Source organism: Amborella trichopoda, chromosome 13, assembly GCF_054954075.1.
Source record: "Amborella trichopoda isolate Santa Cruz 75 chromosome 13, AtrichopodaSantaCruz75HAP2 v2.0, whole genome shotgun sequence".
Taxonomy (NCBI): Eukaryota; Viridiplantae; Streptophyta; class Magnoliopsida; order Amborellales; family Amborellaceae; genus Amborella; species Amborella trichopoda.
The window spans coordinates 36054356-36082278 of NC_142348.1; the positions used below are offsets into that span (position 1 = coordinate 36054356).

At 36.9% G+C, this 27923-nt stretch overlaps 1 protein-coding gene across 1 annotated transcript in view; it reads left to right on the top strand.

The window, feature by feature from the left end:
• Positions 1–2714: 2714 nt before the first annotated feature.
• The window catches only part of LOC18446317 (UDP-N-acetylmuramoyl-L-alanyl-D-glutamate-2, 6-diaminopimelate ligase), a 29028-nt gene continuing 3819 nt past the window's right edge, over positions 2715–27923 (top strand). The window contains exons 1-3 of the mRNA XM_006856439.4: positions 2715–2879; positions 5227–5279; positions 12872–13147. Of these exons, the coding sequence (XP_006856501.2) occupies positions 2829–2879; positions 5227–5279; positions 12872–13147 (380 nt within the window). The 5' untranslated portion in view covers positions 2715–2828. The remainder of the gene's footprint in view (positions 2880–5226; positions 5280–12871; positions 13148–27923) is intronic.

Genomic DNA, 27923 nt, shown 5'->3' on the forward strand with positions numbered 1-27923 from the left:
TTTTCTAGATTTCCCTTAGATTTACAAGAGGTTTTAATAGCTTTTTCGATGCTTCGATGGGTAGAAGATGACCCTATTTATAGAATTCGAAATTTAGCATAGACAGAATTAAAGGACGTAGGATTTTGTTTCGTAATCCATGTAGAATTTTAATATGAAATGCATAGAGTAATGTCTTGGAATTGGATAAGTAAATTTTTCACTCATGACCATGTGGTCATTTTAGAAATTGTTTAGTATTTCGCTTATAATTTTCTAAACTGTGCATTGGAATTGAGTGATTCATGAACCTTTTTAAAGCTTATGAAGTCATTTGCAATTTAAAAAATAAATTTAGCTTAATTTAAATGAGTTTTGGAGGGGCTATGATATTTGAACTCTAAATGATGGGCTTGGCGTTTCTGGATGTCAAAATGGTATACAAGGTAACTTCTTATGGGAATTAAGCAAAAATGGACCTAGGATAATGAAACAAATGCATCCACTATTTTTTAAGGTCAAAGTTAGGGTTTGGATAGCTTATAAACCCCATCAATCAAAAATAGGTCACCTATAAACGTACTTTGCGCGACATTTGTCTGGGAACTTAATAAATCTCGCAACTAATTCAAAAGAAACAATATGTAAATCAATACTCCTCAACAATGATTAATACCATGTGACTATTTTTGCCAAAATAACTATGTGAAATTGTGAATTTCCAAAAAAAAAGACAATGAAATATTAAAATTGAACTCATCATAAAAAAGGTACATGTCAGAGTTTGTGAATATCCTCACAGTAGAGCCATCTGGTTTGTGGAATGGATATGTCTCTCGATAAAGGATTGGAGTTCTAAAGTCAAGAGGGCCTTAAAGCCGAACTTGAATTTGAGAACTCTAGCTTTCAAGCCCTAAGAGGTTCTGATGATATCTTTAATATTATGTTTAGGCAAGTAATTCATCGTATGTTGATGAAAAACTAAGGCAGTTTAAAGTAAATTATCTCCCATTCTAGATATCCCTCTATATATACTTAACAATGCATAATCACTGGGGAAGGTGCCAAATTGTCCATTTAATCTCTCTTTAAATCATTTTTTTCATCTTCTTTCAGTAATTAAACGCATGGTGAAATCATACAATAGGATCTAACAAACAAGTTAGTGAAAACAATATCAAATATCAAAATTCAAATAACAAAATGAAATTACAATGACCAAATGAACTTACATTGACATATAAAGAAAGTTGCAGCAACATGCCTCTTTAATGGCTGCTGCAACTACCATTATGTACACTTAAAAAACAAAGACTAAATCGCTCACTTTGGTCCCATTGCTAGAACGAATCAAAACCCAACTTAGAGATTGACTAAATGCAAATATATCACCACACACGTGCAAAATATATGAACTTAACCAAATGTGTGCATAAGACTCATTAAATATGATAAGCCAAGAATATACTCAATTTTGCTTAGGTTACGACTACGGGACTTAGATATACAACATATCGATGCTCACTTTGAATAACACAAGATTAACAACTCCAATGGATTTGGGATTTAAGGAATTAAATTGTGAATAAAGCCAACTATACTTTAGAAGCTCAAATAACATGCAAATACTAATGAAGGGACTACAAAAAGAATCATTGTGGGGGAGAGAGATGGCGTGGGGGCCAAAATGACTAATCTATGTGCTAAATTATGGGGAATTAACAAGAGAGTGGGAGAAATAATTTTAGCATAGTTTTGGCTTATAATATCACCATCTAGAAATCATTAGGTTGCTAAAATGCTTGCCGATTATTATTGAAAAATCTCTTAAAGTTCTACTACAAATTTCTCATGAAAATCATATGAAAATTATGCCAAAATTGAAGTATATTAAACTAGAAACATATGTAGTTTAGCTACACATAATGGAGAATGGATTGATCAAGTAAATAGGATATGAAAAGTCATATACAATATTGTTTTGATCATATTACAGCCAAGGAAGATCATGATCTTGATGTATAAATAATCTTATTTGAATGGCTATAGATCACCAAGATGGACATACACCATGGGGCTTCACATTAAGTTTGTTGAACACATAATTTTTAATTTTATAACAATTACTAAGAGTAAGAATTGTTGTAACCAAAAAAAGAATAATAATGATTTAAACAATCATAAATAGAGTATGAGGAAGTACTATTGATAATATGCACCATCACACTAGGCTTTTTTACTTGTAAGTAATTAGTGAAGAGCCGTGATAGATATGGAGATCATCATTGATAAAATATTGTATACATAATGGATGTGATTTGTATACACCCACTATAGAAGTAAGGTGCACCTCAAAAATTAAGTAGAAAAACCTTTCAATTAATCATACTACCTTAAGATGCAAGGATATAAAAAAGAATTAAAAAAATAAAAAAAATTCAAGTCCTATAAATACTATATCTTGAAATAAATTATTACGAACGGTCTATTTTCAAGATTTATAGTTTTTAATTTTATAACTAGAATGTAAAGGAGATTTTCAAGCCACTTTCATATCGGGGGGACATTTTTTTTAGAATGAATTTTTTTTTTCTCGAGAATGAAATGTCGGAGGGACTGGCAAGATTTAAACCTAGAGACTGCTTATAAGGTGGGCACCTTATGCAAAACTAAATACCGGTCTTCGACTAACGATGCCCTGTTATGCCTCTTTTTCTGTCTGTGCTTGAGAGTGGGTCAGCAGTTCATATTCGAATCACGGCAAGGCAAACAGTGCGGAGCCCTGCTCATCAACTCGAAGAATTGTTAACAGTGAAATTTGATCAGAATCTTATTATTGAATAGTGGCGATGGAAATTTCAGAGGATTCTGATGCTCCAGAGGAGTTTACAATGACACAGGTTCTCCTCCTACCCCTTTTCAACAACGCCAACTCTTTACTGGTTTTAGAGCTCAAAAGTCATCTCTCTCTCACTCTCTCTCCATTTTCTTGAATTTTCTCGTACTTGTTTTGATCCTGTTATGACTGGTATGGCTTTTGATCATTTTCTTTCCTCCCTCACAACAATAGTTGCCCATCTCTCTCCTTTTTCTATTTATATATGTTTTGAGGTAGATGTCATGTTTGGAGGAATTGTTCTTTGTAGACAGTTCTAGCTTTCAATATTGTAGGTCTGGTTTTTCGTCTAGGTCATGTGGGTTGTTATTGTTTTTTACGTGCTAATCTTGTGTGGAATGGAGTGTATTGGCTCTGCCTTTTCTGCTCTGATGTCTAGAAGCTATGGATCAGTTATCTGGTGATTTTTGAGAAGACCACATTGTTACCTAATTTTGCATGAATACTTGGCCTATTGGGTTGAAAATTTCATGGTAGTCAACGGTGGTTCTCTACAGGGTGATTGGCATCGGATGCGATTCCATTACGTTTATACATGCTATATATTAAACTCTAGAAAAGTTGGGGAATTCATGTTTGAGGGTATTGGGTAGTTATTTGGCGCTACTGAGCGAGGCAAATAGTGAGTTCTGGGGTTGTTTTATTGGATTTGCAAAATAGCTTGAGATGTGAATACTTGAGTTGTACTTGAGTGAGGATTTCTGTAATTGACTATGCACTTGTGCGCCACATTTCACTTCTAAAGCGTATCTCAACGTGCACACAAATTATTGTTAGCCCAAAGTGCTGTGGAATAAGAGTGAGGATTTCTATGTTTGACGATCCAATAGCTTTATAGTGCCATACATTTCGTTTTATATTGATTTAAGCAAGCTGATCCTGAATTGTTACTCAGTGTGAATATTTGTTGCATATTTGGGTTTAATGTCACTGTTAAAAGTATCTTTAATGCTTATATTTCTCGCAATACATTTATAGCCTTACCATTCCATCTGTGCTGCCCACTCTTCTAAATCTTCTTCCATATGGTTACAGAAACCATTCATTTACTACCTTCAAACCATCTGTGGCATGAGTTGAATGATTGGCAGTTTTGTTGCTTCTCTTGATGTAGTTGTAATGAACTAGATCCCAGCACTAGGAAAGGATGTCATGAGGAAATGTTGCATTGGTCAAAGTGTATCTACTAGAAAATTGAGAGCTATTTCTTAGGTTTCATGGGTTTGATGCTTGTTTAACATTGTGTGTGGCTAACATGCGTTAGAGGATGATACCTTCTTATTGAGGGCATAAGTCTTCAAGCCTTAGGGAGGATTTCCATAGAGGGGGGGCATGATAAGGAGAGATATACTACGATGAGTTACCCCTTTTTTTTAACGAATGTCACTTCATCCCTAGTATCTTCAATGGTTCGCCGTTGGTTCATTTTGCATCTGAAGGCAAAATGAGGCTACCATTTAGAGTTCGTATTTTGTGAGTTCTAATGGTGTGGCTAAAACTGCATGGTTCATGAAATGAGTGCAAAATATGGTCTAATTACTCTCAAACATAACTATTTTGGAATTGCAATGGATGCTTACAAGAATTTTTTGTGTGGTAACATTCTTTAAGTGTAGCTACGTATAGATTATGGTAAACATACAAAATCAGTGATTTAGATGCTAGATTGAAAAACTTGTAGGGGGAATGCCCACCAAGGTAGAAAAGGATATTTGTGGGAAGCCTAAAAAGTTTGTTGTACTAAACAGTGTTCTAAAAGGCGGACCGCCCAACACCTAGGCAGTCCAAAGGGCTTGGACGCCTCGCCCAGGCCTAGGCAACCTACCCTTGGGTGGTCGCTTAGGCATTAGGGAACCCTTCCAGGCGGGTGGCTAATGCCCAGCCCTGGGCGGCTCCGCCAGCCAAGGGGCGGATATACCCTCGTTGAGGGGCATTTTTGGGTTTTGTTTTAATAAGAAAAATGGATAAGGGTGGGTTTTAGGTTCATTTGAAACCTAAACCCCATTAGAGCCTATTTTAGAGAGAGAAAAACTTCAAAACACTAGTTTTTAGGCATCCAAGTACTACATTCCATTTGAGACTAATGGTGACCATCACGATTGGGTTTCATAATGATGACGTGAAAGTTTGACAAGCCTAGTTATATACTCATGAGATAATCTCTGTTCAGGAGGATTTGATTTGTTCTTGTTTCCATTTCTTTGCCAGTAGTTGTATGTGTCGTGACATTAAGCACTTCCACGTTCTTTTAAATGCAACTTTTTAACACTTTCATGATCTTAAGATGATTTGTGGACATGTTATCCACTTTCAGATGCTTTTCCTCATTTCTTTCTGTGTTTGCTTTATAGGGCATGGAACAAGAGGAAGAAATCAGAAAGGTTCAAAAGGATAATAAGATGAGGTAGCTTCTTAAACTTAATTGGATGAGAATACATATTAAATTTTTACTATTGCTGCTCACTTAAAAAAAAAAAGTGCTGTTTCACTTTCTTGTTTATTGCATATGAAATAGATGTGTAGCTGGGAAAAATAGTTGATATTTTATATTTCTTGTTCTCTTTTATGGAGGGTGATGTATTTTGGGAATGGTAATTGACGTGGTCATATTTCCTGTTTCCTGGCTTTGACAAATTTTTTTTTTTGCAATTGTGAAAAGCAACCTAACTAAACTTATTCCAGGACATGCTCAAAGAACTCACTATTGGGTTGAGTGGGGGAAAATGGCTTTGTTTATGGAACACTTTCAAGTTATATGTTAATAATTGTACCTTACATAATATCATCCGCAATCATGGTTGCAACCTTATATAAAAATTTTCCTTTATATTTTTCTTGCTAACAAGTTTGTACACATCCAGTGATGTAAGATGTACAAATTCAGATAAATACTTAATGCCTGTTTGTGCATGAGGGTATATGCTGCACAAAGGGGACTTATCCAAGACAAATGACTTTTTAAAAACAAATCCCTCATGGATAACCTCTTGAACTCTTCAGCTACTACTGAAACACCAAACACCTCGTAAGGGTCTGTTGGTAGAAGTGCACCTTGTTGGTAAACTGCACAAGCATCCAAATTGTACAGTAAATTATGAATATAAGATAAGTTCACTATAGTTTCACAAACGTAGTGCCCGTCATCTGTAACAACTATAAATTCATAGACTACTTTTAGATTGAAGATTCTTCTCTGAGGTCAAGTTTCAATTGGGAGCAATTTAATTACAACCTATGTAGTTGAAGAAACCAATTCAATCTCCATTTTATAGCATTTTACTAACTTGGCTTTGTTCATGCTATATATATATACCTAGAGATTTAATTTGGTGGGTATTGGAAAAGAAAGGAGTCACCAAAGGCTATATTGACGTAGTGAGAGAGATGTATGAGTGAGCTCTAACTAGTGTGCGGGCAACTAGTGGAGAGAATTGAGTTCTTAGTGACAACGGGCCTACATCCACGGGTTAGCACTGAGCCCATATGTCTTTGTTTTGTTTGTGGGCAAGTTAATTAGGCACCTACAACATGAGGTACTATGATGGATGCTGTTCGTGGATGACTTAGTTTTGATCGATGGGACTAAAGGCGACGTCAATGCAAAGTTAGAACGTTAAAGGGATACTTTAGAATCTAAAGGTTTTAAAATTAGCTGGACTACGATAGAATATATGGAATGCAAGCTTTGTAATAATAGAAGTAGAAACGAGGACGTAGTTCAGATTGATAGTCAAGAAATATCTAAAAGAGATTGTTTCTGATATCTAAGGTCAATAATCTAGGAGAATGGAGAGATTGATGAAGATGTCACACATAGAATTAGAGCTAGGTGGGAGAAGTGGGGATGTGCATGAGAAGTTTTATGTGATCGCTGCATACTATTGAGATTAAAGGGAAAGTTCTATAGGATGACTGAACGACCAGCCATGCTTTATGGGATGGAGTTTTCGGTGGTCAAGAAACAACATAACCATAGGATGAGCGTTGCTGAGATGAGGATTTTGAGATGGATGAGTAGCAGGACAAGAAAGGATAGAAGTCAAAATGATTATGTACGAGGGAACTCAGGTATGGCTTCAATAAGAAATAAGATGAGGAAAAGTAGACTTAGGTGGGTTGGTCACGTGCAACGGAGACATAATACATTACCGGTTAGGAGGTGTAATTTGTTTCAAGTGGAAGGCTCTAAAGAGGCAAGGGGAAGGCCCAAAAAGATCTGGACAGAAGTCGTGAGAAACGATTTGGTGACTTTTGGTCTTACTGAGGGTATGAATGAAGGAACAACATTCATGTAATCAACCCCAAATAATTGGAATAAAGCTTGGATGATGATATATATCATTTTTCCAAAAGGCGGACCGCCTGCCCAGGGCCTAGGCGGTCCAGAAGGCCTGGGCGCCTCGCTTAAGCACTTGGGCACCCGCCTAGGCTGCCGCTCAGGGGTAGAAATGCCCCTTGTTGAGGGGTATTTTTGATTTCTTTTAGAAAAATAAGAGGGAAAAATGGTGGGTTTTAGGTTTATTTCAAACCTAAACCCCATTAGAGCCCATTTTAGAAAGAGAAAAACCTCAAAAAATTAGATTTTTGTGATTTCCCTAGATTTTAGGGGTTATTTCATTGGGCTGCTTAGGTTCTGGGCGCCCTGGACTCCCGTGGCCACATAGGCGCCGCCCAACGTTATTTGGAATGCTGACATATATATATATATACCAGTATAAACCAAGACCGATTTTAATCCAATTTTAATTCTTTAAGTAGTTGCAGAATTGAATATAAACTATATTTTTGAATATTAAATATATTTTCAATTCAATAATTTAACAATTCCTAAATATAATAAAACAAGTATTATCACAAATATAGAGAAGGGAGATACGTCTAGAATTATCCAACTGGTATGTGTAATACTTTGAACTTTAATGCTAAAAATAAATTTCAATTGCATAGCATACAATACTAATCAAACTTAATCAAAATTGCGTAGCACACAATAACTAATCATTTATTCATAACAAGATTAGAAATTTACAAGACTTACTGAGAGCAGATACAGAAACTATGAAATAGTTTCCATTCGTCAGGGCAGTAACTAGGCAAAGAACTGAAATTACAGTCGCACATCTATGTGATACAGAAGCATAAAAGTACAAAATAGGTTACAGAAACAGTTACCCGAAGTATCTGCAGAGTTGAAGAGTACAACTTCCGGTAGCTTTACAGGAAAGATAGGTAAAAAGTAAGAGTTTTTTACAAAGAGAAAAGATGAAGAGGGAAGATAAGGGTTGGAAGTGGAGGAAGCAGATAGCTGGCTTCACTCAAGGCTGATTTTTGATCTGCCTTCACTGAGGACTTCTTCCTCCTTTTATAGAGTCCGGAACTCAAAGGATTATTAAATATTTTGTATAAGTCTGCATCTTCAATAATATCTCGGTGGTGATTTATTGTGGCCAGCTGGAGGTACGGATGGAGGCACTGTGGTGTCGGTGGAGGCACTGTGGTGTCGGTGGAGGTACGGCATCTGTGAGAGGGAATCGCCAGGTGGTGGTACGGCATCTTAAATGGCCAACATAGGGAATCTTTTTTTTTTTTTCCAAGTGGAAGAGAGGTATTTTTGGATTTTATAGGGCTTTTCACCAGGTCTTTAAACTTTATTTGGGTTTTTGTGAAAATTCTCCAAGGTCGGGCCTTTGTAAAAATCCTTCATCGTCCATTTCAGCTTCGTCTTCATTTTGAGAAGAGAGTGTCATATTATCTGCTTCTTCTTCAAACATTTGTAATAACTGTTTCTTTAACTCCTCCTTAATTGGCTTACTGATGCAGGGAGCTTGAAGAAACATAGAAAATCAGCAAGAAAGCACCTTGACACAAACAATTTTGGAGGAATCCTAAGGCTTCTTTTTCCAAACAAAGTATTTTTCTTTTCTTAAAGAGGAATACGTGAATGCATTTCCAGCTCATCCACACCCATATTTATATTGAAAATTTATTTTTTTGGACAATATTTGTCCATAAAATTAATATTTGATCAAAAGGTTCTAATTTAAGTATAACTTGAAACTAAACTCCCTGACTTTAATTAAAATATCTAAAAATACCCTAACTGGTCCAATGACGAAATAAATAAAAAAATCATCTGAATATGCCTCAAAAACTAAAAAAAAAACATTCAAACTATTTCTTGCTCTTCTTGTTTTTCTTGGAAGTCCTCTTAGGGTTTTTATCCTTAAAATATGAGTGAAAATTAGGAGGAATCTGTCCTTTCCAATGAAGATACTTGTGGCTACTTGTACTCTGATCACCATTATCATTCTCCCCTGGTTGAGGTGAACTCGCCCTTGAGTTCACATCTTCATCTTCATACACCTCCAAACCATGATACTCTGATAGATCAACAATGTTGAAGATGTCTGAAGTCTCCATATTTGACGGCAAAACGGCCTTGTAAGCAATGCTGCCCCTCTTCTTCAAAATCTTGAATGGTCCTGCCTTGCGATCATTTTGTTTGCTGTACTTTTCCACTGGATTTTATTCCGTCTTGAGATACACCATTACCGGGTCTCCCACATTAAACTCCTTGAAACGGGGATGCTTGTCTGCTTCCTTGCATTTGGATGTATTGGCTTCCAGACTAGCACACATGGCCCTCCCCATTGGCCGAGACAGGAACCAAAGTAAAGCGAGTGAGTTGGGTTTTTTCCCATATAACACCTACAACAGACTCCACGAATACAAAATCGATACATCTTTGAGTCCATGGAAGTCCCAGCACAAAATCCATGTTAACATCCTCCCAAGGTGCGTTAGAAATAGGAAATGGATAATAAAGCCTGGTATTTTGTCGTTGCACCTTAGCCAGTTGACACGTACGACACCTCAAACCGCACAATATCTCTATTCAGTTTTGGCCAGTAGTACTTAGACTCCAATACTATGGTTTTGTCTGGACCAAAATATCCACCAAGACCTCCCTCATGAAGCTCTGCTATTGGGTTTCTCTACAAGAACCTACAGGAATACAAAGATGGTTTGCTTTGAAGAGAAATCCATCTTGAATGAGAAAATCCCCAACCCACTTCAACACTGGTCCCATATCTCCCTAAAGTCATCATCTGTATAATGATCCTTCATAAACTCGAACCCAGTAACAACAGTCGTCATGGTAGTTAATACAGTCGACCTTCTACTCAAAACATTGCCACTCTATTCTAATTGTCTGCCTTATGCCGAATAACAAAAGTGAACTCCTACAAATAAGCCCATCGAGCATGTCACTGATTTGGTTTATGTTGCCCATTAATATACTTCAATGCCTCAAGATATGAGAACAAAATAAATTCTCCGAATCAGGTAATGTCGTCAATGCCTTAAGGCTTGAATAATAGCATAAAACTCTACATCATAAGTAGAATACTGTCGGCAGGTATCATTGAACTTCTCACTGAAGAAGGCAATAAGGCGACCTTCTTGGCTCAATACTGCACCAATTCCAACATTTGAAGCATCACAATCCAACTTGAAGATTTTATCATACTTCGGAAGAGCTAACATTGGTGCCGCAATCATCTTCTGCTTCACCTCGTACAAATCCCCCCTCCTATGATCGAACTAAAGCCTCTGATAAACCTCCTATGGAAAGTAGCCAACTCATGAAAATTGCGAACATCATGGACTATAGTAGGAGTAGGCCAATCCTTGATAACTGCTCTCTTCTTTTGGTCAACCTTAATTCCCTCAGCTGAAACAACATAACCATGACAGATGAGGCAATCTGTCGTGAATTCACATTTTTTAAGATTCAAATATAATTGTTGTCCCTGTAGCAAGTCAAACACCAATTGTAAGTGCTCCATATGCGCCTGCTCACCAATGTTGTACACTAGAATACCATCAAGTATACCACCATGAATTTCTCAATAAAAGGCTTGAACACTTGATTCATCACCCTCATAGAAGTACTGGGCGTATTGGAAAGGCCAAAAGGCCCCCTCGTGTTTCGAATGCAGTCTTTCACTCCTCTTCAAGTCGAATATGGATCTGATGGTACCCACTCCTCAAATCTATCTTCAAAACACAATAGCACCAACCAACATATCTAACATATCATTTAGGCATGGAATTGGGAAGCGGTACTTGATTGTGATCTTGTTAATGGCCCTACTATCCACACACATCTGCCAAGTCCCATCCTTTTGTGACCTGTCTCTGCAACTCATCATGCTCCTTTGGACTCATTCTATATGTAGCCTTGTTCGGTAGGCTAGACCCAAGAATAATCTATGTGATGTTGGATGTCCCTCATGGGTTAACCCCTCTGGTAGCTCATCCATAATGACATCACTATAGTCCCTCATTAAGTACTCTAACCCTGGTGGAACCCAACTAATAAGCTGCCCCTCCAATTGGACTACTGCAAACAACATCCTAAACTCCTTCAATCCTTTCATAAACTCTACCAAAGAAAGAAAGCTAGCACACCCTTCATCTGATTTGGATGCACTTTCATTATTAGATGGATCTAAATCCACTTTTATCCTATCTTTAACAAAGGAATCAGTGTTTTTAAATCTATCATGTATGGTACGCCTATCATGTTGTCATGGTCTACCCAATAATAAATGACACATCCATAGGCACAACATCGTCCCACACCTCTTCTTTATAATGTTTTCCAATAGAAAAGGAAACTAGACAGTGCTTAGAAACTGTTACCTCATTTCCCTTTTTGAACTCAGCTATCGTGTATGGTTTTGGATGGCGCTCTTTGTCTTCAACTTCAGCTTGTCTGCCATCTCTTGAGAAACAATATGTTTACAGCTACCCCCATTAATGATAAGATTGCAAACCTTCTCGTAGGCCGTGCATCAAGTGGTATCAGAGTCCACGATCTACACGGAAGGTACTGTAGCAACGTATGAAATTACAGTGTAATGACGATGGTGATCAGAGCACAACAAGTAGCCACAAGTATCTTCTTTGGTAGCAATAGATTCCTCCTAATTTTCGCTCATATTTGGATGATGAACACCTTAAGAGAGCTTCCTAAAAAAACAAGAAGAGCAAGAAATAGTTTGAATTTTTTTTTAGTTTTTGACATTTTTATTTATTTATTTCATTATTGGACCAGTTAGGGACTTTTTAGATATTTAATTAAAGTCAGGGAGTTAGTTTCAAGTTATACTTAAGTTAGGACCTTTTAGTCAAAACTTAATTATATAGACAAATATTGCCCAGAATGATAATTTTCCAAGATGAATATAGGCGTGGATAGGCTGGAGTGGCACTCATGTATTCCTTTTTAAGAAAAGAAAAGACTTTTGTCTTGAAAAAAAAGCCTAAGGCTTGAGCCTTAGGTGGGAGAAAGCCTTAGGGTTTCTCCAAAATTGCTTATGTCAAGGTGCTTCTTGCTGATTTTCTATATTTCTTCAAGTGCCCTGCATCACCTACTTAGCCTGTCTATTATTAGCAACGCTTCAGGATACATAACAGTGTATACTAGATGGTATACTTTCCCATATACATAGAACATGCATATGTTCGTGTTGACATACACATTAAGATCTCTTTTGTGCCCTCTCAATTTTTACTTGATTTGTCACAACATGGGGTGCACAATAGTGGAATATGTTGTTGACCGTTATGTTATCTTCAAGACTGATGGATGTGAGTGTTGCTCTTGGTTTTCTATATTCATGCTCTCAGTAACCAGATTTTATATTTTCGGAGTGCTCCATATTCATTATGGATATAGTACCCTCTTATCATATTGAGGATCTTCCGATGTTTTAGAGTTTGAATTTGTATGTTACCACTTGTCGTTGGTTTGAATAAGAATCACCATCTTACTGCTAAAAATTGAATACCCTTAAGGGGGAGAGGTTAAGATTAATATGTTTTGTTTTGCAAAACTTGGGTTGTCGAATATTCTGTTGGCCAAATACAACCCTTTCACCCATTAATTCCATTGAGAATTCTAAAATCTTTGTTTTGGCTCTGCAGAGTTGCTCGAGAAGCAAAAGAACGACGAAGGAGGCGGTCACAAAAGAAAATATCTGCATCATCAGAGGAAATTTTTTTTGAAGAAATTACTGAAACTGAAATGCATCAGGAGTCAGTCACAAAAGAAAAACACAAGCGGCGATCACGTAAGAAAAGTCGTTCATTAGAGGAAATGGAAGCTGAGGAACTTACTGAAACTGAATTGTATCAGGAATCTGGAAATCTAAAAGGAATGCTTCCGGGCAGCATTGTGGACATCCTTGCTTCCAAGGAGAAGTATGGCAGTGTTTGTTGCATTCAGAATTATAATTGAACGTCTGAGTTCTTTGTTTACTGATTTTCCATGTTATTGGCCATTCTGTAACGAGCTTTTCATTTACACATTCTATGCTTCGTAGGCTGTGTTCATAATGTTTGTTAGGATTTTGTTGTCAATATACTTGATTGATTGTGTAAGATTATGAGAATACCCTCTTAAACTGTTTGTATCCAATTTAATACTTGCTATAACTTGAAATTGGTCACTCCTAATTTGTTTATGCAGCATTATATAGTATCACAAATAGATATGTCTACATATATGCTTTTACTGCTGCACATGCAAACATAAAAAAATGGCGAAATTGATTCGACACCTCCTTCACACACATATTAAGTAACATATCTGCATTCAATTAAGTGATTCACTTGAAAACTTATTATACAAAAATGGCAATAAGAATTCCTGACGCATGCATACAAACAAGCATGAGTACATGTTTGTGCACTGTACTTGTGTGTGCTTGCACTGCCTTTTCTTATCATAAGGTTCAGTAACTATGTTTTTCTTAGCTGGATGAAGAACTAGTCTTGTTGTTCCAGTTTTCCTTGCACTCATGATGCCTTTGAAGTGAAATCTGGGCTGCTTAACTTGTGCTGGATATCACTCGATGACCAGACTGATTTGTCATGAAGACTTCATGGAAAGTTTGAATTGAGGGGTCTACATTGATGGGTCAAATTTACTATTGATCATTGCTTATGTTCGAATCATCATCATCATCAGAGCTTTTTCCCAACTAATTGAGATCGGCTGCACGAATCCTGATCCACCATTATGTTCTATTAAGGGTCATACCTTCAGTGAGGTCATAAGTCCCCAAATCTTTTCTCAGTACTTCCAACCATGCCCTTTTGGACCTACCTTTTTTCTTTTCTGAGCCTTCCACTTGAACTAATTCGCACCTCCTTACATGTACAATACGGGATCTGCGCTACACATAGCCGGCCCACCTAAGTCTATTTTCTCTCATCTTATCGCCTATTGGTGCCACGAAATTCTCCCAAATGTATTTATTTCGAATTCTATCCCTTGTTTGAGTGATTCTATTAATTCTTGTTGTCTTGGGAAAATATCACTAAAATAGAATGGACCCTTTGAAAGAATCATTAAGGTGGTCAAATCAACCAAATTAACATTAGAGTATTTATAAGATTCCTTTCACTTAGGTACTTCTTAAAAAAATTATCTAAAAAAGCACAAATTTCCCTTGTTTCTAGATTCACAACCTTGAACAAGTAGGGGAATTTTGGTAATTTGGCCTAGTTAAGTGCCCAAGCCAACTGGCATAAATATCAATGTTATCAAATGCAGTTGTGTGACGCATTACATGGCGGCATCAATTTGGATGCACCTTGAGGCGCACCGCACACCCATGCATATGCGGGTTTTGGAGGTGCCCCTCCATATGCAACGAATCTCCAACATTAAGGTCAACATACTCTTTTCCATGATAGTTGCATTAGTCTATTAGAGAATGGAGAGAGCAATTTTACTTTATTAGGCTATAAATATCGAGTAGCCGACCCCAATTAATTGGGAAAAGGCTAAAATGATGATGCTGAGGCTATCAATACTGAGTCAATTAATATATTAAAGATAAGTACTATATATGTACATATTTTTTTTTGATGTATAGAGGTACGTACTAAATTATAAAATGCCTACTATCATACAAGTCACATATTCATGTTATTATGCATTCTTATATTTTTTATAGGGCAAGGTATCAAAAACTCTAGGTGACCCCTAGGCAGCCTGCCTGGTGCCCAGTGCCCGGGCGGGCTCCTAGGCGGGTGCCTAGATCCTCGGGCGCCCTGTAGTGGAAAATCATAGCATTTTTAAAGATATTTGCTATCCTAATGTACATATATGCATATATTTGTGTCAAATTTTGTAATTTATTCCGTTTCGCAACATACGTTTTATTTTGGGGGTTCAAAAATAAACCCCATAACTGTTTTTTATACAAACTTGGGGGTCAAAATGACCCATTCTGCCCTTTTGGGAGAATTTAAAAAGCACTTTTCGCCTGACTCCACTAGGCGCCCACTCAAGTAAAAACGCCCGTTCGGGGCGCCTTTTCATGGGGCATGTAGTTTTTTGTTAAAAAACGGCTAGGCGGGCGCTTAGGCGCCGGGAGGACTGTTTTTTTAAACAATAATATAGGGAAAATATCTCCATATCCCCTATTTTTAAGTTTCATTTCTTGATAAACCCAAGGTTTCAAAAGATATCTTCTAACCCCTGGCATCTTTAAACCTAGTTTTTAACCTAAACAAATGTGAGAAAAACATGCTCTTGCTAACCCCAATCCTTTGTCTCTCTTCACTTATATACCCCAAATTTCTCTTTCTCTCTCTTCATGCGTCTCTCACTCTCTCTTTCCTGTATTTCTCCAAATACCTCATTCTCTAGAAGTTTGAGAGGATGGCTTTTAGAAAAGGCGTGTCTTTTTAGATTTGTTTGGTCTAAAAACATAGGTTTAAATTAGCTCAGGGAGTTAGAAGAAATAAAATCTACAATTTTTATGCCCCAAGATATCGTTTAAAACCTTAGGTCTATTGTGAAATGAAACCTAAAAATTGGGAGTATGGAGATATTTTCCCTTTTTTATAATTTTTAAAGTTTTAAAATTTACTGCCCATATTAGAGGTGATGTGCTCAGATAAGTCTCAAACCTCTCAGGAAGCAAAGAATGCAAAATAGAAAATGCACATGACCAAGATGAGTGTGCCACAAATGCATCCTTCTTTTTTATTAGCAATTACGGACAAGGCAGTGGTTTGAGTTCTATAGGAGCCTGTTTTTGGTATATCTTTAGAAGGTACAACCCTCCATCCTCATGATCATACCCAGATGTCTTTCCTAACACCAAATCCTGAAAGACACAATAATACGGGAAAAGTTACAAGTTTTTGGTACAATTGCTAACATATAGAAAATTATTGGACTACTTGTGAACATGTAAAGTGGATAACAAATGCATGGAGGATTTAAATTGAAAATTTTGTTTCCTTTACTGGATACAAGGGATCCATCAACAATCTTGACAGACTCTTGATATGAACATGTAGCATGAGTAAAAAAGAGATTGGACATATTAGTCATATGTTCAATGGTTCTTGAATCAATAATCTAAGGAGCTTGAGTCAGGGAAACATGTTGTGCAGATGTAGATATACCTGATGGGGCGAGATCTGACTTAGAGGAAGAAGAGGGCTCATCATGTGTGAATGTATGCTGCTTAAGATCAAGAAGCTTTCTCTTGGAAATGATCACCAATTCAGCATCAGATAAAGAAGTATAGTCTTATGTATATGACCATTAGCATCTTATTGTCGAGACCCAATATGCCTAGTCTCCTCATTAGTCACAGCTGTATATGCTTGAGTTGTATTGCGCTTAAGGTGTCGAATGAGATCCCATCATGTTTCCTTAGTGTGTCGGGAATTCCACAATGGGTACATTTCAGCTTATACTTTTCATCAAGTGTGAGACGACTGCAGCCACCATTACATCCCCCACCTCAACCACCACTACGGCCATCACCATGATTAATAGAGGAATTGGAAACTAGGACATCCATAATTTTTTGGCGCGTTTCTTCATGTTAAGTTATGCTAAAGTTTTGCCACCGAAAATATTCGGTATGTTCATGTTTGGGGTTAAGACCCCTTAGAAGATTAATATTTTTCTTGTATTCCACTCTTTCTCTATGCTATTTGGCACATTGAGAGCAATTTATGGGCTGTTAGCGATTCAAATCATCCCAAAAACCCCATAAAGCAGCATAATAGTCACCAACCTATATATCAATTTGTTTGAAATTCCTAAATACTCCAACTCATAGATTTTTGCTCTATTCTTCTTTTGCGAGTAGGTTTCAGCCACTGCATCCCATATCTCCTTTGAAGTATTACATTTCATAAATGTGCATTTGGTTGCATAGAGCGTAAAATCTACTTCATGTTAATCAACGCATTAGCTTATCAATGAGCATAAGATGACTCCTTTACATCTGGTTTCATCATAAGACCTTCAATATAACCCAACTTCTTTGTACCTACACGGAACAATATTGCATTTCTAGCCCATTCCGGATAGTTTTTGCCATCAAATTCTAGAGTCTTCCATCCTTAATGTTTGCTGTCACATTGTTACTTTTCAAGGTAAAAAAACAAATTATAGTGTTGCTAAAATTTGGATACACCTTCAGATTTCTCTCTAAACACGTTTTGTAAACATCTAAAGCACTACACAGTGCATTGGGCAGTCGATTATGCAATCGTGGCTGTGAGTTTCAATTGTAACATATCTGAAAGTTATTTGATATGCATCAATCAGTCCCTGTAAAATAAAACTCAATAGATCTATTTCAAGTTTCTCATGGGAAGCAACAAATTTATGCGACCTGGTTGACCATTGGATCCATTGTTCAAAAAGATTGGGGGGCTGCCAAGTATGTAAAACAGAAGGTGGGGGAAGGGGGGGGGTTAGGGTTTTTACAAATTTATGACTTTTTATAGGTTTATAAATCTCTGATTTTGCATTATAAATTTTAGACATAGCTATAAATAGAGTAGCCATACATATAGTCAAACATAGCCATAAATATTTTATAAACACAAAAAACAGCCAAAAAAAAAAAACTACTCATGAATCATAACATAACACAATGTAAAGCCAACTAAAAAGTAGGTCAAATAAAATAAAATAAATAAATAGAAAACTAAAAAAAAAGCATATCATCATAAATGTAAAGCCAAACTTAAAAAAAAAAAAAAAAAAACACATGAGAATGAAAAAAAAAAGAAGCATAATACATTACTCGCAATAAATACTAAACCCTAAGCATAAACAATTGAATTTACTAACCTTTCAAAAAACCAGTAGAAGTAGGCTTGAATCGGTCACTTTGGTTGCTAGAAGTTCTATTTTGCAATTTCCCCACTTTTCATTGGGAGGAAGGGACCATTTTTGCCCATTTTGTGAGGCCTATTTTGGGCCTCATCAAAGGCGTTTTGGGCAATTAGTCGGCCGTCTAGAACTACCATCCTGCACTGGGCCGAATAGTCCCAATGCAGTGCGGGGCTGACTTTTTGAACATAGGTTGGATCAAGCATCAATGGATTATGAAAAACCAATATCTCGGGGGAAAAGCCTAAAATAAATTGGCACTTTTCCTAAAAAACCAGATCAAAATTATGATGAAACCTTAGAAAATTACACTTTCCATAAAAATAGTATATAAGAATAGTCTCACCATTGATCTTCAAAAATAAGATCTGTTAGGGTTTCTTCTTGTTGAACATTCTTTTGTTGTCTGGCCTTACTGTTGAACCAACAGTTACATGGCTAGAGTTTCTTCACTCGACTCTCACTTCTTCAGATCTAAACCTTTCTCTAATACGAAGTTGGAAAATATAATCTAGATCTATACTAATCATCAAGTATTAGATGAATATTTGAGAGAGCAGAAAGAAGATGTGAAGAGAGAAGAATAAGAATAAGATAAAGAATAAAGGAGAGAGGTGCCTGAGTGAGAGGGAGAGGAGACAGAAGAATCAAGAGAGAGGGGTTCCTAAGAAAGAAAAAGGGGAAAAATAGTGAGATGACCCCTCTTTGGGATCAATCAGGTATTTATATGTTTACTGACGTGGAAAACTTATAGAAAATAGTCTTGTGTAAGTTAATAACTCAGACATAACCTTATTGAATCAAGTATTCTATTTAAAGGAGAGAGGTGCCTGAGTGAGAGAGAGATGAGACAAAAGAATCTAGAGAGAGGGATGCCTAGTGACATGTCTTTGGGATCAGTCAGGTATTTATATGTTTGCTGACGTGGAAGACTTATAGAAAATACCCTTGTGTAAGTTAAATAACTCAGACATAACCTTATTGAATCAAGTATTCTATTTATGTCCCTAACTTGCTGCCATACTTACTTTCAACACTCACATTGGGACCAATCAAGCCGCATATCTAATTGAACTGTCATGCGCATCAAGTTCGTGTTCAGATTTTGATAATATTGATAAATACCCTTGCTTGTTTAAGCTTAGACACCCAAACAAGGATTTCCAATGGAAAAAAATGAGTTATAGGTTGCTTGAATAAGTGGAAGTGGAACTGTCATTTCACTTGGGCCACTTAATTTGAGCAAAATGATGATATTCCCCCTCCATGTGCGGGTTAGGACCCGTAATTCATTTTCTTTTCATTGGAAATTCTTGTTTTGGGTTACTAAATCAATCTTAAAGCGAGAAAAATTCTTACACTACCCTTCCTCCCAATGCCCTTGCACTAATTCCCTATGCATGCACCCTACGTGCAATCGAATTCCAATTGTCATTGTCTCCATGCAGTCAAATTCTCATGCCTTGGAACCTTCTAACTTTGATCTAGAGTTCCTACACATTCACCACATTGGAACTCCATGACGTTATCCCTTTTGACTCACAGGAATTCCACCCTATCTTCTCTACCCACTTCATAGCATGAAATCCCATTATAACTCTTACCAACATATTGCAATGAAGCACCCAACGAACAAAAATAATTTCATCTTGTCCAACGTATCAAATAAGACAATTCCAAATTCATACTTAATTAAAATTGAAATGAAATTTAACCCAGCCTTCCCAAATGCGATTTGCGCCATCCTCCCTTGGTTGAAGAAGACTTGACTCGATCGTTGCCATGATACTTGAAAAGGTCTTGCCCGTTGAAGATCAAGGAGATAGTTGATCTACTTGGCAGCTCCACCTCCTTGGCATTGTCATTAATCTTTTTGATCGTGCAAAGTCCAATCTTCCTTCTTTGAACTTGCTATAGGTGCCAACAAGAAATTACTCCGGTCTAAGGTATGCCATGACAAGTTCTCCTACATTGAGCAGCCCCATTCATCAATTTCTATTCACTGCATTTTGGTAGTTGTCAGCTTTCTTCCAACTTCTTTTGAAGCCTCTCATGTAATTCCATATATTAGGCATGCTTGCGGCATCGGCATCTACATTAACATTCTTACATATGGGTAAAGGGATTAGATCATGAAAATGCAAAGATGTTATACCATTGACCACATTAAAAGGAGTCTTTCCGGTTGAGCAATTTGGAGTATATTTGTATGCAAATTCTGCTTATGGTAGAATGAAATCCATGCTTTCACATTTTCTACAACCAAACTTCTTAGCATATTACCCACACTCCTATTAACCACCTAGGTTTGACCACTTGTTTGGGGTGATATGCACTAGTAAACTGCAAATTGGTTCCCATTTTCCTCACAAGATTTTCCAAAAGTGGCTAAGAAGTCTAGCATCTCAGTTGATGTGATGGTTTTCGAAAGGCCATGCAAGTGCACTATCTCGTTGCAGAAGAGATTAGCAGCCATATTGCATCCATAGTCTGCCTACATGGTATGAAATGTGTTATCATGGAGGACCTATCTAGTACCACCATTATTGAATCATAAATCCTACCTGTCCTTGGTAATCCCATAATGAAATTTATGGAAAAATCAACCTATGGCCTAATTGGAATAGGCAATGGGGCGTGTGTGCAAACTAGTGTTTTGAGAATGCGCCTTCTCTACTAAGCACATTATACACCTACCAAAAAAATCTATGCACATCTCTTCGCATGAAATGCCAAAAATATTTCTTTTCAAACCAATGAATATGTTTTGTCTCTTAATGTTAACAGTTTCAACTTCTCAGCCCTGAAAATAGCAATCACTTGGTACAAATGATGAAGATGCACCTTTGGATTAGTGTATGCACCAACATATCATCAAAACATGCAATAATGAACATTTCCAAAGCAATGATGGAAGGCTTGAGTCATCAAGTGCAGAAAATCGTTGGGTGCAATGGGCAGCCTGAATGGCATACCCAGCCACTCATCTATGCCACTTTTTAACTTAAAGGTTGTCTACCACTTGTGCCTTTCGGAGCTACTCACTTTTCAAGTCTATCTTTGAGAAGGCTGATGCACTAGCGAGCATGTCCAACATATTATCAAATCTTGATATAGGAATCAATACATGATGGTAATCTTGTTTATAGCTCTACTATCCACTCATGTGCCAAGTTCCACCATTCTTAGGTGGGATCAAAGCCGGAGCTGCAGATGGGCTCATGTTTTGGTCGAATGAGTCCCTTAGACAGCAGCTTATCAACTTGATGTTGCAATTCCTCCTGCCCCTTGGGGTTCATTCAATTGGTACGTAAATTGGCAAACTAGACCCTAGAATGAGGTCACTGCAATGCTGAATATTCCTCATTAGTGTCAATCCAATTGGTAACTCTTCTGGTATAAGATTGATAAACTCCTTCATCAATGGTTTAAGTCTCCAAGCACTAAAGAGCATTGGACCAAGTCCTTCTCAACCATCATGAAAATTTGCCGCATATCCTGACTTGCCTCCACATATTGTCAATACAAGAGTAAATCCTCACCCTTCTCCTTAATGGACTTAGGTGAGGCTTCATCTCGCAATGGCACTAAAACTATCTTTTGGCCATCCTTTCAAAAGGTGTTAAGTGTTGTGTTCATCATTATAAAATGCCTTGCGATCATATTACAACGCGAAACCAAGCAATATGTGGCACGTATCCATGGATATCACATACACTTCATCACTATAAACTTCCCATTTGAACAGTAAAGGCAATGGGACTTAACCACTACCTCAATACCTCTTTTGAACCAAGCTTATGAGGCTGATGGTGCTTCACCTCCTTGAATAACAACTTTTCATACCACCTCTTTTGACACCATGTTCACACAACTAACATTTTCAACGATCAAGTTGCAAATGCAACCATCGTAACTCTAAGGATCCTGCAGCTATCCTTCTTTGGGGCCTTAGGACTAGTAAGGATCCTTCGGACTAGCAGCATCTTTCCTTGGTCTACAGGAACCTCCTCACACTGTTTAACTTGACCAACTTCCTCATCATACAACGGCTCACCCATATCAGCAACTATCACCACGTCTATCTCTTTGCCTTCCTCAGCTTCGTCAAGATTAGCATATGCGGTTGGGCAACCGCTGATGAGCACTCCACCGCCTTGTGGCCCATCCCATTACAAGAAAAACACCCAATACAGGACTGCTCATTTGTTGTGGCCCACAATCAAGTATTGACACAAGACCAGACGGTGTTCGATCACCTAAAGCTTGCTTCCTATTCAGGCCAGCAACTCCCTAGGGTGGTGCATCACCCTTTTGGCTTCTAATGTCCCCACACTTGATCTCCAACTAGCCCTGATGTGCAGCTTCCACGTGGGGTACCTGTTGTAAGGAAAGTTTGTTCTTGGATTTGAAGTCGTAACCCAAAACGTACCCTGCCACCTACTAGTCCTCCATCTCAGCTAACCCCGAACACAAGGTCAAGCAATGAAAGTCCTTCATATATTCGCAAATGGACTTCGAACTTTGCTATAATCAATGTAACTGTTTGTACATGCTCGTGGAATGCTTGGAAGAAGAAATTGCTCATGCAACTTCGCCCTCATCTTCGACCAAGATTGAATCTTATCTTTCCCCTTTTGTAACCTCACTTCTTGAACTTGATCCCACCCAAAATAGGCAAGTCCCCAAAGGTTAATTGCAACTAGCTTTACGCTTTTTGAATCTGACAACTCCTTTCATTCAGAGAATCACTCCACCACACTTAGGCATTCGAAGAAGTTTTTTGGACATAGGATGCCTGAAAAATTCAGGCAGGTCCACTTTTATACTTGAGTGATCATCTCGGTGATGTAGGGTCTACTTCGAGTAGATCATCCTTTTAAGTCATCATCATTTTCATGCCAATACCAATGGAGTCATGCATCAAACCGGGCACTACGATCATCATCATCATCGTTACCCAATTATTTGAGGTCGGCTACATGAATCTTGTTCCTCCATTTTTTTCTATCAAGGGCCATACCCTCAATAAGACTAAAAGTCACAATATCTTTTCTCATTCTCTCCATTCTCTTGAATTATCAACCCTAGATATCGGATTCAATCTTGTTTACGTATTTTTGGACCATCAATCTTAACTACTTCCTCGTTTCTACTCTTATGATTACTAATATTGCATTTCATATATTTGTCTTAGTCCAGCTAATTTTAAAATATTTAGATTCTAGAGCATCTATCCAACGTTCTAACTTTGCGTTGACACCGCCTCTAGTCTCATCGATCAAAGCTATGTCATTCATGAACAAAATACACCACAGTACTTCATTTCGTAGGTTTCCGATTAACTCGTCCATAACCAAAACAATGAAATATGTGCTCAGCGCTAACCCTTGATGTAGGCCCATTGTCACTGAGAACTCGTCTCTCCACTAGTTGTCCTCATACTAGTTATCGCTGCCTGGTACATATCTCTCATTATGTCAATATAACCTCTAATGACTCCTTTCTTTTCCAACACTCACCAAATTAAATCTCTAGGTACCCTATTGTATGCTTTCTCTAAATCGTTAAGAGACCATGTGGAAGTATTTCCTTTCGCCCTAAACTTCTCAATCAGTTGCTTAAGTAGAAAAAGGACTTCAATAGTTGACCGCCCTAGCATAGAACCGAATTGATTTTCTGATACACTCATTTTATGGCTTCGTCGTTGCTCAACCACTCTCTCCCACAACTTCATATATGTTTCCTTTGTTCTTGTAAATTGGTGGCGCAATACTTTTTCTCCATTTGTCTGGCAATTTTTTTGTTCTCAACACTTTGTTGAATAGCTTGGTATGCCAACATATGTCAATCTCCCATGTGCACTTCCAAGCCTATATTTGGATACCATTTGGTCCTAAAGTCTTTCCTATCTTTATCTTTCTCAAAGTTTCTTTCACTTCAGATATCCTAATCCTACGAATGTAACTATGACCTCCAATCTCATTTATGTCAAAGGTTCCTCTTAACATTGTATTTCTGTACTGGTTGTTATTTAAAAATTTTGAAAATAAATTATCCAGCTTTTGTTGACCTCATCATCTATCTCCAAGATCCTCTGACCCTCACTCTTAGTGCATCTAATGGGATCTAGATCCCTACACTTCCTCTCTCTCATTTTTTACTAGTTTGAAGACATGTTTTTCACCTTCTCTTGTCCCCAATTTATTGTGTAGATTATCATATGTTTTAAGTTTAGTCTTTCTATTTTCTTAGCATTTTTATATTCTTCTAAGTTTTGATCATTTCTATTACATTGCCAAGCTTTATAACATGATCGTTTTTTTGTTAATAGCTTTCTGAACCTCCTCACTCCATCACTAGGTTTCTTGTTGAATTTCTTTTCCCTCTAGTTTCTCCTAAAACTTCTTTTGGCACTTTCTTAATACTATCAACCATCTCATTCCACATAGCATTACGTTGTGCTCAGAATTTCATTTTACTTCTTTTACCAATATATTTGTAAATAAGTGTTTGTTTTCCTTTTTTAAATTCCACCACCTAGTTCTTGGACAACGATTAGTTTCACTATTTCTCTTCCATCTCTTTAGGCAGACATCCATAAGTACAAGCCTATGTTACATGGTCAAGCTCTCTCCCAGGATAACCTTGCTGTCTTTATATGATGGTCAATCTACCTTCTTGACTAAAAATAAGTCTATTTGGCTTTTATATGATTGACTTTTATAGCACTACAATCAGACCCTGAATCTGTTCCCTTCGTCTTCGACTCCCACTTTGCTTTATGTTGCTCACCAAAGAACCCGCATAAGGTGGTGCCATCAACTGAATGCTTAGGTCATTCAGATACCTTGTTCCCAACCACACTTCAGCATAGCTAATGATTCCGGTACCTCATGCACGGTTTCAGCAACCTAATCAAGTCACAAACACCAAACCTGGCTATGAGATCTGCCTTGTCCAATTATCATGATCGTTGAACATCAACCTAGGTTCTAATATATCAAAACTGGCACCTAGAAGGAGAGATCTAATACTGATTTCACTACAATAGCTTGACGATCACTCTAGTTGATCGATCAAGGAGGTAACCCTCTCAATCATCATCAAGGAAAGGAGTTAGGGGACCTTTAGCCCTATTTCTCACCACGAAAACCGGTAGGGGCCTGCCAATTCACAAGTTGGGCAATCTCTCTCTCTCTCTCTCTCTCTCTCTCTCTCTCTCTCTATATATATATATATATGACGAGACTACGCAACACCTATAGGCAAAATTCTACAGTGAGTTCCCCTATTGGCTCATCACCATCCGAAAAAATCAGACGGCGTAGATAAAACGACCGTTACGGATCTAGCATGACCGTGACAGTACCGTCACGGACATGCTAAGTCCATGACGGTAAAAAATTCAGGCAGAAGCGTCACAGACATTGCACCGTCCGTTGTGAGTCCGTTCAATAAACCACCACGGACATAGCAAGTCCTTGGCGGGACGAAATACTATTTATTTTCGCCTATAGGCATTCTTAGAACTTTTCCATATATATATATATATATATATATATATATATATGAGCAATGATCTAATGCAACGGTTGTATCATAGTATAATGCAACGACACTTCTAGAAAACCATATTTGTGGTATTTGTATGACCCCAAATTTTGCACACACACTCTTCATCTCAATAATCAATCCCCAAAAAAAATAAAGTTCAATTTGAACCCTAGATATGGTAAAAATGAGTCCCCCCCTCTCCCCCAAAACAAATTTAGACCATTCATTTTGTGAATTTCAAGGTCTTAGCTTTTATAAATTCAAAATCATTTTTTTCTTTTTTAACATAGTTCATCTAATGATAATAAAGCCATCCAAAAAAATTGAAAATGAAAAAAATCCTTCCAAGGCCTAGATCTAAGCATCTCACCAAAATGAACGGCCTATGTTAATTGGGCTAAAAAAATACTTTCTAGGTTGTGTTTTCAATTTTTTCTTTTTTTGTGATTGTTCATTAGAATGAAAAGAGTGTATATTTGAAAATTTGGATCAAACAAATGGCCATAAAATGGTTTTTTAAGATTGTTGCATCATATTACTATACAATGGTTGCATGAAATCATTGCTCCATATATATATATATATATATATATATATATGGATATGAAAGATAATACAAAACACCTATAGGCGAAAATGAATAGTGATTTTGCCTACCCTCATCACCGTCAAAAGTTCATTGCACGATCACGATTGTCCTGCAGTGTTTCATTTTTTTTATATATATAAATCGGAATTACTTGAAATTTGGAGCGTGTGTTCATCAAAAATAGTCGAATCTACGAAAAATATCAAAAAAATATTTTACATGAAAACAATGACCAAAATACCCCTAAAATGTTTTGGGGGTATTTTGGTCAATTTGTTTTTTGTCAAATTTTTTATTTTTTATTTATTAGGTGCGCCTAACTAAGATGTACACACGTTCCAAATTTCAGTTCATTTCGATTTGTAGAAAAAAATGAAACACTACGGGACAATCGTGATCGTGCGATGAATTTTGAACAGTGATGAGGGTAGGTGAAATCACTATTTATTTTCGCCTATAGGCGTTGGGAAGAGTTTTCATATATACATATATATATAGGTTGCATAGTAATATAATGCAACAACCTTCAAAAACCACGTTAGGGCGATTTGTTTGATCCAAATTTTAAAATATACACTCTTTTCATTTTAATGAACAATCACAAAAATAAAAATTTGAAAAGCAACCTAGAAAGTATTTTTTTTAGCCCAATTAACATAGGCCATCCATTTTGGAGAGATGCTTAGATCTAAGCCTTAGAATGATTTTTTTTCTTTCCAAATTTTTAGATAACTTTATTATCATTAGATTAATTATATTAAAAAAGAAAAAAATGATTTTGAATTCATAAAGGCCTAGATCTTGAAATTCATCAAATGGACGGTCTAGATTCATTGTTGGAGGGGACTCAATTTGACCATATATATGGTGCAAATTAGTTTTTTTTTTTTTTAAGATTATAGAGATGATGAGAGTGTGTGTGCAAAATTTTGGATCATACAAATACCACAAACATGGTTTTTTAAAAGTATGGTGTATTATACTATGATACAACCGTTGGATTAGATCATTTCCCATATATATATCTATATATATATATATATATATATATATGGGTTATGTTAGGGTACTTACACTATAGAGTATTTTGTAATTGTACACAACAAATTTTAGACACTTATTTACCCTTGTTTTGTAATACAATATTTTTTTAGTAAGGGTAGTTTTAATCACTAGGAGGGGTGTGACATCATCCGCATGGGGTGTGACATCACCCACATACAGCATTAAATGCCAATAGTGTGCTCCATGTGGATGATGTCACACCTCTCTTAATGACCAAAAATACCCTCACTAACAAAATGCTTCAGATACAAAACAAGGGTATATAAATATCCAAAAAATTGAGTACAATTATAAAATACTTTATAGTGTGAGTACCCTAACATAATCCTCGCTCTCTCTCTCTCTCTCTCTCTCTCTATATATATATATATATATATATATATATGGGTTATGTTAGGGTACTTACACTATAGCGTATTTTGTAATTGTACACAACAAATTTTAGACACTTATTTACCCTTGTTTTGTAATACAATATTTTTTTAGTAAGGGTAGTTTTAATCACTAGGAGGGGTGTGACATCGCCCACATACAGCATTAAATGCCAATAGTGTGCTCCATGTGGATGATGTCACACCTCTCTTAATGACCAAAAATACCCT